At 46.8% G+C, this 13,970-nt stretch overlaps 1 protein-coding gene across 4 annotated transcripts in view; it reads left to right on the top strand.

The window, feature by feature from the left end:
* FAM193A (family with sequence similarity 193 member A) overlaps positions 1–13,970 on the top strand; it is a 489,141-nt gene that overhangs the window by 186,715 nt on the left and 288,456 nt on the right. For all 4 annotated transcript variants that reach the window (XM_085642531.1, XM_085642534.1, XM_085642533.1 and 1 more), the window contains one exon: positions 5,239–5,386. In XM_085642531.1, the coding sequence (XP_085498657.1) occupies positions 5,239–5,386 (148 nt within the window). The remainder of the gene's footprint in view (positions 1–5,238; positions 5,387–13,970) is intronic.

Genomic DNA, 13,970 nt, shown 5'->3' with positions numbered 1-13,970 from the left:
GTGTACATCATCCTCTGTCCCATTGCAGGGGAATGTGACCTAACCGGGGTGTCTGCCTGCCGTCCCTCCCTACTTAAGCATGTTAATTCTTTACCGCACTGTAGCAGTTCAGGCCGTTCACTGCCAGTCCACTGGCAGCCCTTGTGTCTTTGCTGAGTCGATGACCTGACCCAGGGGAGGGGAGGCAGCCGCCGATCAGTCAACTCAATGTCTCAGCTAATCTGATACCAGAGAGCCAGAAGACCAGTTCCGAGTTAGTGTCAATGAGTTCCGTCTGGTCTTTATTAAGGCCTTCGAGGCGTGAATGTTCCATGAAATGTTTGAGTCCTATCTGACCTGAGTTTGGGTCTCCTACTGCGTCACAGTTCTGGATGTTTCCTTCTCGGCTTCTTGTGCCTCCCGGTTCTTTTGTTGTCCTCCTTGTCTTTGCTACTCTTCTGACAATTGGTACGTGATCGCTGGTTCCACGCCATCTGCCAGCCATCCAGCCGGTCCCAAGCCTCCTAAGGAGTCTTAAAAAAAAAAAACACGTCTTTCCCTCGGCTGCCATTCTGAGTTTGGCTGGAAATAGCATCGCATATTTTCATAGTCAATCACATGGAGCCTTCTTGACCTCGAGGAAGGAGCATAGCCATCTCTGGACTTTAATCGGGAAATCCGGGAAAAATGTGACACTGGCATTTTCCAGTTTGAGTGACGGGGCATCGCTATCTCTGTAGTTAAAGATTCGCGTCACTAAAGGTCGAGTTGGTGCCCCAGGTCGTGATGAGTCCCCTGGGACTTGGTTGGTCCGTTCCACCGAGAGTTAGTTGAATAGACCATGCGCTTGCAGGTGTTTCACAATTAGGTCTTCAACTAAAAGGTCCATTGTCTGGCACTCCGCTCACTCCGGCACTTGCAAAATCAAATCCATTCAACGGGGGCAAAAAGACCCTGGAGGCTCGTGACTCCCAACACATTTGAGCGTCCATTTTCCTCAAAAGATTAACATATCCTGATGTCATCACATATGCATAAAAGTTTAAATATTCTTCTAGCACAAATTTCCATACTCTTGATCTATGTGCCCCTAAGCTTGAAAATAAATCTCAAAGTAGAACAAAATCTGAAAAATGGTATTCGATTGATCTCAAAATCTTGAAAAACACTGGAACACAAATGGATTCTATCCAGAGCAGATACAGATAGACAGTCCTATAAGTTAGAAATGAGATCCTACAATAATGCCATAAAAAATGCAAAAAAGTCATACTTTGCAAAACGGATAAATGACAATAGTAGTTCACCGAAAGAACTCTATAAAATAGTCAAAGAGCTCTGCAGTCCACCCAGCCTGACTCAAGTGATGGTACCCTTTGCTGAGAAATGTGAAGCCATCAGTAAATTCTTAATCTACAAAATCTCGACTATCTATTCCTCTATTGGAGATCAGCATCCTCGAGATGACACAAACTGGGAAATCTTAGATCCAGATTCTGATGCCTAGGCCTATCACACAAACTTCAGAAATTTTACTGAAGAGGAGGTAGCAAAAGCAATGGCCGAAGTCCAATCCGGGTCCCCATTAGACCCTTGCCCTCACTTTATTTTCTCCCTGATTGCACCCACTATCTGTTATTATGTTACACAAATATTTAATCAGTCTCTTGATTATGCAACATTCCCCGAAGTATGGAAAAGAGCCACAGTAATTCCTCTTTAAAAAAAAAAAAAAAAAAGCTGGAACTGGTGTTCAAAACCCAGCAATTTACCTTCCTATATCCCAGCTCCCAGATCTATCCAAAGTAATGGAGAAGCTCATAAACAAACAATTAACAGACTACCTCGAGACAAATGAGCTATTGGATGTCACTAAAACCGACTTTAGAGCCAATAATAGCACGGAAACAACCCTTCTGGCAGTGCTAGATATCATAAGGTCTGTTGTAGACCAAGGAAGAGCCGCCGCTTTGATCCTGTTGGACCTGTCGGGGCTTTCAATACTGTTTCACATAATTTCCTGTTAAAATTCCTGCATGGTAAGGGCATACAATCCAAAGCCCTTCAGTGGCTCTGCTCCTTCTTGAGTAACCAACTCAGACAGTACAACTGGGTACTCTATCCTCAAACCCGAAAACAATGAAGTTCGGAGTACCACAGGGAGCCTCCCTGAGCCCTACCTTGTTTAATATATATGTGTCTTCACTAGCCAAAATCAGAGAAAAATGGGGCATCAGCTTCTGCTCTTATGCAGCTGATACTCAATTGATTGCCCTTGATGGACACTAAGACATCAGGATTAGACTTATGAGCTGTCTTTCAGAAATGGCAGTTTGGATGTCCGATCACTGTCTGAAATTAAACAGACAAATCAGTGATCCTACTGTTTGGAGGAGCACACCTAGTTTGGAACGCAATCTGGTGGCCGGCATCAATAGGTAATGCCCCCGCACCCAAACAAGCTGCAAATAATTTGGGCATTCTTGTTGATAGTGCCCCTTCCATGCAAGATCACATACACGCTCTGTGGGTAAAGTTTTGCTATACTAAAACTGTTAAGGAGACTCTTTCAGTGGATACCCATAGAATGTAGGAGAACCATTGTCCAGGCCTTGCTTATAAGCAGGCTGGACTATAGGAATGCTCTATTTGTTGTCCTGGCAGACTATTTATTCTCACGAATACAGCTGGTTCAAAATGCCACAGCCAAATTGGTATGCAACAAGAGCAAGTACAGCTCAGCATCCGAATGTTGGAGGTCACTACACTGGCTCCCAATGAGATAAAGAGCCAATTTCAAATTGCTGAGCCATACCTACAAGGTCTTACACCATCTGGGCCCAAAAATCCTCCAAGATAGAGTCAAATTCTATGCACCCACAAGGAACCTTGATCACTATTCCAAACGGATCAAGAAGTCCAGAGTAGGGGGCCGCTCCTTCTCCCAACCTGCAGTGACACTATGGAATGAGCTTCCGCTCGATCTCCGGCTCACTGACAGTCACATGGCATTTAGGAAAAATTGAAAACGTATTTTTTCCCCAAAGCCTGATCTGTTACCAGTTACTCTCTTGAAGAACTCCTCACTGGTGTTCCGCTCTCCTCTAGCGCCGTGATATCCTGTGGATGAATGTTTGCGCTCTATAAATAAATAACTCCTGACGTTGTTCCTGCGTGCACGCCCTTCAGAGTCTTCCACCCTAGTCTCTAGGGTGGCAGGAGTAGTTTGCAATACCTTGAGTGGTACCTCCTAGTGTTTTGGTGGTGGCTTGGAGTGTGGCTATGGAGTCTTCGGTGATCTTGACGCGAGAACCCAGGTTCCGGAAGTTGGCATGCATCAAGGTAACCTCTGAGGTGACTGACTGTATCTATTTTATTCTCAAAGTCTGTACGCATCCCTTGTTTTGTCGCCATAATTTCCTGTAGTGTTAGGGCCTTGTCTGTTGTAGTTGGCGGTTGTTGTTGTCTGTCTTACACTGCTCCTGGAGTGTCTGTTTTGGGCTGTGCAAATTTGTCCATATTCGTTTGGGGCATCATTCGGAACTCCTTGTTCCCAGACAGTCTCTAGCTGTACGTTCACACTGTGTGTCACTGCGACCTGGGTGAGCTCTTGCTCATTCAGTTAGTATTGTTCAGTGGTTGGCAGGTGATAAATATCTCTGGTTGCGCCACAGGAGTGTACGGGGCGATAGGCACACACCCCGGGCCGCAGTCTGGATACCAAGGTATCTCGGCGACTTCACCTGGCCCCCCTTATCTCAGAAATGAGCTCCTCTGGCCCATCTCCTCTCAAATCCCTCAGGCGTGGGCCTATGCAGACTCTCCTCTAATGGGTCTCCCAGCCACAAGACCTCACCTCAGTTCCGTCCTGCATCTGCCCTTATGGTGCTAGCCGGTTTTGCTTTTGCAGTGGATCTTGGCTTCACCGCCGCTCTCCTACAGTTGTTGGTCAGGTGCCCGGCCCCATGGCTCTCCCTTTTGTGTTTTAAGGCAGCTGCCGCCTCCCGCTGCAGGCGGGCTGTGCCGCTTCTTGGCTGCGCCGACTCTTTGGTGGAGCGAACCTCCGTCCGACCGGTATGCGCCACATGGTGCGGCCGCTGTGTTCTCTCCTCGCCCCGGGTATGCAGCCACGGCACCTCACCTTTGTTGGTTCTGAATGGGTGCACTGCCTCTTGCCTCTCTTCCTCGCTCAGTCAGCGGCCACCTCTTGCAGCTGGCGGGTTGGTGCTAGTTCTCCCCATGACCACGCCAACTCTTTTATTTATTTATTTTTTCTTCTTCTACATGGATCTCTGTCTGGCTAGGCTGTTCCTCGCGGTTGTGGCTGTATCGCTCTCTTCTAAACAGGTGGACGAAATCCATAATCAACGGTCCTTTCGTTACATCTGGGATGTTGCTGGGTCACCCTCTGCTGCAGGGCAGTGCGGAAAATGGATAAATGAATGGATTTATGGGTATTTACACGGCTAGCCACCTGAGCCCCTTCCAGATGTGGCCATTTCAGTTGACTGCTGGCCATGCCCCCCTGTAAAAGTCATTTTTAAGTATTTCTGTAATAAAAATGTGTAAAAACATTGAAAAATCTAACATTGGCAAAGCCAATAGGCTAGCAGCCAACACCAGACCAATTGGCTTTTGTCAATTCTGGCTAAATGTTTTTACGGAAGACCTTGTCTATTTGGAAGTACTTGGTTTTCTTTTTTGCTTATAGGTCTAGTCCTCTAGTTCTACAGTCTTATTTTTGTTTGCAATCTGGTGATTGGTTTCTGAGAGAGGTTTAGGTTGATGACATTGCAATAGTTCTCATTTCTGTTGATGCTAGACCCAACTCTGCTTTTAACAGTGGTGTGAAATGGCTGTTAGTTTTTAGTACTTTCACTTGATGCTGGTGAAATATTCCTTTACTTAAGATGTATAGGAAGTTCAACACTACCTCTACTCCACATAATGTTCTGTCAACCCATGCTAGGGTCTAGTAGTCTGCATGTAGGTGGTTTGATGGTGTAGTGATGCATTGGTGTGATTTAACAGGATATATTTTTCCCTTTTTGTGAACTAGACCAACTATTACTTTAATCTTTCTCTCTAACCTGCAGATGTAACTAGAGTTTTAAACGTAGTTATGTGATGGGAATCATAACTCCTCAAAAAGTTCCGATTAATATGTTGATCATTTAATGGCCAAGCAAACTTTGCGACTCTTTGGGCTTAGTTAAATTTTATACATTACTTATTACTTTTCATATATTTTTATTGCAGGCTTGGAACAACTTCACATGACTCTTATAGTGAAGATATGTATACTACCTTGTTACAAAGGTATCATCAATTGGAACTGGAGATGGGTCAAGTTGCTGAACAATGGCATGAATGCCAGAAACGAATTGATGATTATGTAGATGAGCAGGTAGAAATTTTGTTAACAGTTTGGTATAATATTAATGTTTTTGACTTTTTTAACTGAAATTATCTACTCATGTATGTAACCAGATCACAATATGCACACATGCACATAATAAACTTGACAGTAGGAACCCCTGCATAAAAGTAAACATAATAAATGAACTAGACAATATAATTTGAGTGCCCATTAATAACAATTAAAGGTATTGATGTTCTGATGATTCTATGAGCAGTTTGTTCCATATCTTGCTGCCCAGCACGGCTCTATCTCAGATCTTTCACAATTGTAACTTGTACTCACTCCAACAATGAGGAGCATTAGCGTAGGGTCCTGTCTGGTCTGCACAAATTCACTTTGCTGCATAGTATGGTTGGTATTGTATTATATAAGGCTCTGCATCAGACAAGGGGCCTTGAACTAGATTGTTTGCACCACTGGCAGCTATCTTGGGTCCTGTGGCATGCAGGACACAGATTGCTCTGAAGACACCAGCACTTCACCTGTCTTCTGAGGATCGACCCTCCATTCTTTGATCCCAATTAGAGTCCTTCCAAGACCAGCACTGCTCTCGGGAGAGCCTAGCTTCGACCTCAAAGGCTTTGACAGTCGACTCTTGCTGCTGGCCCTGGGCTTGCTCGGTAGTGAGAGCCCTTTTTGGCTCTTGGGAAGTCTCAAGTAAAAAGCTCCGAGCCTCCAAGCCATGCCTCTTGGGCTCCGATCCATTGAGCCAATACCTTTGGCACCAAAGTAGACAGCGAAACACATCTCGGTGCCATCCTCACTGGCAAGTTTCATGACACCAGTCATTGCTCTTCTTGAACAGCCATATGTCAGACCGAAGAGGATTTATATTCATGTCTTTCTTCTTAAAAGGGATTCTTCAGCTCCTGCAAATCTTGTGGGAAAAAGATATGTGGACGACCAACATAAGGAATGCTTCTGTTGCCTCTATCCTCATTCCGTGAGGGATTGCAGAATATGTTGCACTTTTTCTTCCAAAACGCTGCGAGACAGAGAAGCTCCTGTTCACTCCAGAGGTCAAAAACTGCCTCTTCCGATGAGGCTAGCAACTCTTCTACTGAGCCTCAGAAAAGGGACAGGTCCCATGACGAGGTAACCTCTGAAGGTAGCAGAAAAGTTCACAAGACTTAAAATAAATAATGGAGAAAATGTTAAAAATCTCCTCAAAAAGCACTTCCTCAGTCTACCACCCCTGCAATCGCTCATATACCTCTTCAGAGCCAGCAACGTCCAAATCCAAGAACCTTATGTGGTAGTGCTGGGAAGGCGTGAGGTCTGTAAGAAGTGGAAATCAGAGAACCCTCAATCTTTTGCTGAGTGCCTAAAGAATGTTACACAAAATAGTGAATCTGATATGGCCTGCGATCCAGGAAGTAGGGAAAATATTTGGACTTTATTGCTTGAATGGAGAGAAAAAACAAGTGGGTCTAATGATTAAGCCAAATATGCTGGCAGCTCTGGTGTCTCCAAAAATCTATATTTGGTCTCTGGAGGGAAATGGAATCAGAAATGGCATTTCTCTTAAGGGGTACTCCTTCCTGTCTCTGATGGCCTTCTCACCTAGTATAGAGAGATAGGAAGAGTCTCAACAAGAGAGTAGGCAAAATGAGGACACCACAAAACAAAAATCCAAAAACCAGAAGGTACCGTCGACGAAAATCCACTCCTAGTCTGTTGTCGAGGAGCACTACAACGATAATCACCGTTTCCTCCTCTACGCCTCTACTTTAGTAGTTACTGCAACCATGATGTTGACTAACATCTCGTCAACGACTGCAAAGTTAGCTCCACCGTCCGCGATCCTGCCATAGACGTAGCTATTTCCATCGGCGATGGACTCGTCGACGGCCCCACAGTCAACTAAGCTCTCCGTCCTTGAAGCCATAGTTGACAAAGCAGTCGACAAAACAGTCATCACCAGATGCCTCGTCAACTAAGCAGTCTACGTCGCCGTTCATGGAATCTTCATCACTTATTCCTTAATCACTTATTCCTTCATCATTGATGTAGTTGATGACTCTTGGGATGCAAGCTTCAAACGTTATTCTGAAGCCTCATGACACTTCCCTCAGCAAAGTGCCTCCATTTCCTCCACGCCATCTACTTGATGAGTTGGATAATTTAGAAGTTATGGGGCATTTTTGGGTTGTACGTAGCCCATCTGAATTGCAGGTCAAATATCAGGACGAGGATGACTAAGAGGAATCTTATTATGAACATTATTATAATCCTAGACTCCATTATTCCTACTTTCCAGAACACCCATCTCCTCCATCGCAAGTACCCTTTCCTTTGGTGCAAGACCTGCAGGTGATGCTACAAGATTATCGCAGAACGTTCCCGGACCCTGCACAAGACCCTCAAACAACACCACCTCCGCTGCCACCTATTCCAGCCACTCAACTTATGCCACCTCCTCCAATGCCAAGGATGACACCTGCTTCTGCTATCCCTGTGCCGTCCAGAGATGATCCATCATCATCATCATCATCATCATCTTCTGACAATGACCGGAAAGCGGGTGAGATTCTGAACACCCATTCGCCTCACAATGAGGCTGACGATTATGTAATAACTATTCCATCACCACCAGCAATGCACCCCTCCGATTCCCCTCCTGAAGGCCAATTGATTTTCTGGTCTCTCAAGCGACAAAATCCCAGTCTCATCACCTCCCGATATGGACAGCAGTTGATTGGATAATATTGGGAAATGATTCTTCTCAATGTCTGCCCTGTCTATTCGTGTGGGTACTTCCCTGGCTATTTTAGGCCACTACGATAGACAGATGAGGTCTGATATAGGCGCTTTGCTCGACCTTGTGCCCGTAGATTGGAAATCAGAGGCAAGAAAGATATTACATTTAGGGGAGTGCACAGCTTCTGAAAACATCAATTGTGCAATGGACATCGTTTCCACTGGTTTCCGTTAGTTGGCAGGAGCAACTGTTTTGCGCAGTGTGAAAAAGTGCCTCTTTTGACATGGTTAGCTCTACTTTATGCCTAGATATTGATGTGGTTTCGATTAAAGTGCACAAGGTCCCTGCCAACCAGGTCCCCTGTGCAAGTGCTTCTTCCCTAAAAACAATTCCACAATTGGCCCTTCAGGCCCCCTGTAAGTCCCTAGTAAATGGTACCTTGGGCATTGGGACTGAAGAGGGTAGTCTAGGGAAACCCTCACTGAGTCCAGACATACTACCACTGCAGCATGCTTGGCCTGGTGCAGATAAAGCGACAAAGTCGACAATTTACACTGCCTGTGTGCCATGCCAATTAGCACTGCCTAAGGTATAGGCAAGTCACCCCCTCTGGCAGACCTAAGGCAGGGTGCGCTATACCACAGGTGAGGGCAGATCTGCATGAGCAGATGTTCTTCTGCAATATCGAAGTCCATTCTTAGATATTGCAAGTGCCAGGGAAGACATTGGCTGAAATCTCGACAACTCGAGTTCCCATAACCACGATGGCTTTCTGAACCCAGGAGTGTTTGGTACCAAACTACTCCTCTCAATAAACCACACTGATGCCTGTGTGGGTTTTATTGAACTATGTACCCTCAGGACACCTCAGAGATGTGCCCCCTGAAAACCTACTAACTCTGGTGTGACCACAGACTGCCTGTAGGCATCCTGCCACCACCAGACCTGTTTCTCGACCACTGGGTCGACCGCTCTGCTATCTGGGACCAGAAACCATATACATCCTGGTCAGAGGTGTCACACTTCCTCCCCCAGGATGGGCACAGTGCTCTAGAGGGAAGCTTCAAAGTCCTGCCGCCTTTGTAATGCGACCCCCAGCCTCTGTTGCTAGCGGCAGATGGCAGCCCACAGTTTACACCCAACTTTGGGCAGGAAAAACTTAAAAGAATAGTAGGTGTGCCCACCTCTGCCAACTCCACCCCTAAGGTTGGGAAGGCGAGGTGAAGCACATCTTTTAGTCCTCGCCATCTTGAATATGGGGAGACCCCTGTAAGAAGCTGGGTTTCTGTTGCAGTAACCCCCCCCCACACTTTTTGCTAGACTACTGATGCACTTTGACTTTGTGACTGGGTCCCTGCCAATGTGGTTCCCAGGGCCTGTATCCTTTCCCAAAACTGTACCTTGTACCACCAATTGGCACCTCTCTGGCCACATGTCGGTCCCTTTTAAATGGTAGTAAGAACACTGTGGCCAAGGAAGGCCTATAGGGGCTTCAGCACTTGTTTTGCCACCCGTGGAGACCCTGTACACACACACATGCACTTCTCGCTCACTCACTCTCATGTTTTGGTGCAGAACAAAGTGAAGAGTCAACATTGCACACATCCCTGTGTGCCATGTCTACAACCCACTGCCCTGGCATAGGTCAGCCACCCCTCTAGCTGGGTACACTATACCAGTGGTGAAGGTGCATGAGCCCTGTACCCCTACAGTGTGTAGATGTAGACTAATTCTTAGACACTGTAACTGCAGTAATGCCGTTAAGAGTATATGATGCTGGGAGTTTGTCATTACGAACTCCACAGCACAATAATGGATTTACTGAAAATAGGGAGATTTGGTATCAAACTTCTCAGCACATTAAACCCACACTGATTCCAGTGTGGGATTTAATTAAAAATGCACTCGGAGGACATCTTAGAGATGCCCCATGAAAAACGGCCAGCCTCTGGTGGGTTCCATAACTGGTACACACCAGCCTGCTATCACAAGACCTGTTTCTGGACCCTTGGGGTGGGAGCCTTCGCTCCCTGAGCCCAGAAACAAAGCCTTTCCTGGGCAGAGATGTTCACACTGCCCCCAGGCCAGGAAGAGCCATCTGTGGCAGGGGAGCTTCAATGGCCCTGCCGTCTCTGTAATGCGACCCCCAGCCTGCTATCGGGAGCAGGCCCCCGTCCTGTCTCCCCTCCTTTTCGGCAGAAACCCAGGCGGAAAAATTAGCGCAGCCCAGAAGTTGTGTCCACCTCTGCCAACCCCACCCCTCAGGGGAAGGCGAAGTGAAGCCCACTCTTCAGTGCCCACCCTTCTTGCAGATACCAGCCACTCTCCAGTTAGGATTAGGGATTGTACCCACTCCCCCACGTGGAGTGAGCACACAAAGGGTGTAGTCACCCTAAGGTCAGTAGCCCATTGGCTACTGACCTAAAGACCCATACAATGCCCCCTAAATTTAGCCCTGACCCAAGAAGGCAAATTCCTGTAACCTAAGAAGGATGAAAGAGGACGCCTAGCAGAGGAGACTGCAGAGAAGAACTGACTTGGCCTCAGCCCCACCGGCCCGTCTGCAGTTTCCAGAGGTCCTGTGCCAAAAGTCACCTTGTCCTGCAGTCATCGACCTCCAAAACCCTGGGAGGATTGACTGCCTTCAACAAAGACTGGATCTCCTGTGAAGAGCAGCTCTGTTCAAAAGAAACTCCAAAGACAGACTCTAAGCCTGCTGAGGACAAAGAAACCCGACGCCTGGAACTACCACTGCACCCGTCACCGGTGGCCCGAGTCAAAGTGACACACCAGTCCCAGCGAAGTCCCCCAGTGCTCCGGAGTCTGAGTCCACAGTGGGTTGACCCCTCCAGGACTCGCCGAGGTCGCCTGCAGCCTCTGCACGGAGTCCCCTCCGCCCCCAACGTGAGTGACCCGGTAGGTTGAAATCCGACCTCAAAAGATATCCAGCCGCCCTGTGCCCTGGAGAAAAGAACCCAAGGTGCTCCTATGTCCCGGGGCCCTCCAACTTACCTGCCCAGCTGTTGGTTCCTCCCGGGAGTCTTCCTGGACCAAGCCTGCAGCTAAAAAACAAAACCGAGAATCCCCATTGAAAACAGGGCACCCGACGCCAAAACACCCTGCACCCAGCCGCCCCTGTGCTGCTGGGGGAGCACCTTGTGTGCTAACTCAGATCCCCCTTTGCCCTGAGCCTAACACCAGGAGCTTTGCTCCCACAACTCTGTGGCCTGCTCGTGAGCAGCCACCAACCGGAGGCCCCCTATCCCCCTTTTGATAACATTGGCCCTCAGCACTCAACACCCAGCCGCACTAGTGCTGCTGAGGGTGCTTTGAGAGTGCATCCTTGACCCTGGTGGGACCCTGGTTCTAAGCCTAGAATACCAACTCCCACAAACTGGTACTTACCTTTTAACCTATAACTCAATTTCCTTCCTTAGAATTGCTTTTTCCTAAAAATTGTTTTAAGTGTGTGTTTCGTTTTGTATGAAACATTGAAATACTGCAAATAACTAAACTGTTTTACTTGGCTTTTTCTCTAGGAAATGTCCCAGTGTGATATCTAGGCATATCACACTGAGTAGAAAAAGTAATCCGTAAAGTAATCAAAACTAATCTAACAGTGATTTCCACTTTATTCAAAGCATTTACAAACCTGTAACAAAGCCATTTTCATTCAACTTGCTTGTATTGTTCAACCTGCCTTAAAAAGTATCATATACACCTACCTGTGCCAGGCTTGCCTGTTCTAGAAAATAAATATAACTAAATTATATTTTTCCTTCAAACAAATTGGTTTGAGTTCAGTCTTTGAGTGTGTGTGACGCAGGGCCATATGTAGGTAGCATAACATTTACCGATTCATAAATACCGAATTTTACCGATTCGGTATTTATGAATCGGTAAATAGCATGTAGGTAATTAATCGGTAATCATTACCGATTCGGTAAATATCGGTATTTATGAATCGGTATTTACCGAATCGGTAATAATGCATCCCTTCCCATTGATTCCTATGGGCCTGGAGGCCCATAGGAATGAATGGGAAGCCAGTTACTATTACCGATTCGGTAAATACCGAATCGGTAATAGGGGAGGCATTATCATGGGTGGCAGGGTGTCACATTGACACCCTGTTGCACCCCTGATTCGTGCATGTATGCACATGTGGCACACATACATGCCCTAAGGGCATGTATGTCTGCCACATGGCACTTCACAAATTGCCCAAAAATGCTTTTTTAAAGGTATTCGTCATTTACCATCAACTTGTAGTTGGTGGTAAATAACGAATCCAGACACCAATTATGCACTCACTTGAGTGCCCCCTACATAGCATTTCTGGATTCGGTATTTACCGAATCGGTATTTTACCGATTTCTTAAAATTCCGATTCGGTAAATACCGAATCCAGAAATCAGCCACCTACATCTCAAGTGCCTCAATACCGGTCGGTAACGGGATATTTACCGAATTTCGGCCGTTACCGACCGGTATTTGGCTTCCTACATATGGCCCATAATTTGCTGATTGAGTGTGTACAACTAATGCTTATCACTACCCTCTGATGAAGCCTTACTGCTCACCCACACTACCACAAATGGAGAGTAAGGTACTATCTACTTTTACCTCTGCCTACCTTTGGCGTTCCATTGGACTCTGTGCACACTATACCTCATTTTGGTATAGTATATACAGAGCCATCTTCCTACAACCCCTCCAATCAGGGCTAGATTTATGCCTCCTCCCACAGGAGGGTGGCGTAATTGAGCGTATAGTCAACCCCGGTAAGGTGCCCGTTGGCCCTACCTGCTACTCCCCTAAAACACCCCTAAATTTAGTATTTAGGTGGCTCCCCGAGACCTGGAAGCTAGTTCCTGCAGACCTAAGAAAGACAAAAAGGCGCCGTGCAGTGAAGCCTGAAGACTAATGACTTGGCCCTGGCCCCATCAGCCTTTCTCCAGCTTCCGAGACCCTGCAAAAGAAGATGACGCATGTCCAGCAGGTAGCGACTTTCAGACTGAGGAAGACTGCATGCTCTTTGCGAAAGACCAGAGACTCCCGAGGACAGCGGATCTGTCCTTAAGAAACCTACACAGATGACTCCGGTGCCCTCTAATCCGCAAGTCCTGCCCACTCGTCAGCCAACGCCTCCGGCCCATGCCCTGGTAGACCGCCGACCCAGAACAGGTTCCCCAGGGATCCTGACCTCCAGTCCAGCGTTGACTGACCCCTCCTGGACTCCACAACAACACCTGCAGCCTGAATCCAGAGGCTTCCCCTGACCACTACCTTCTCCGTTAAGAAGAATATGCTGTCTAAGGACACTCATGCACTTGAAGCCCCTGGGCCTTGGTGAGCTGAACCAACGCTGCCCCTACGACTCCCTACATCTCAACTTACCTCTACTGTTGCTGGTTTCTCTCCCCCCCCCTACTCCCCATACTTGTCCTAACCCCCAAAGCTTGGCCAGATTTACTTACCTGGGTGCAGTGTGGCTTCGAGTACCCCCTGTGTCCTTTGAAACGCATTGGGCCAAACTCCGATTTTGACCTCTGCACCCAGCCGCTGATGTGTTGCTGGTGGTGCAGTTTAGGTACTCGCCTGATCCTTGTCCCTTGCTGACCTTTGGTCCTGAAGACTTAAACTCTAAGTTGTGTACTTACCAATATAATCGCATTATTGTTCTCCTCGATAGGATAACATTGATCTGTTCAAAAATTGGGAACTTTTAAAAGTCTTAAGTATTTTTCCTGCAAAACCTACTTACCTTATTGCGAAGATCTTGGTATTAAAATAAACCTAAACCAAGCTTATTTTTTACAAAACTGGTATGGATCTCTGTGAGTCTTGTGTCAAGTTATTTGTCAA

This window comes from Triturus cristatus, chromosome 2_2 (assembly GCF_964204655.1).
Source record: "Triturus cristatus chromosome 2_2, aTriCri1.1, whole genome shotgun sequence".
NCBI classification, from domain to species: domain Eukaryota; kingdom Metazoa; phylum Chordata; class Amphibia; order Caudata; family Salamandridae; genus Triturus; species Triturus cristatus.
This window is presented reverse-complemented; position numbering and strand designations above follow the sequence as displayed.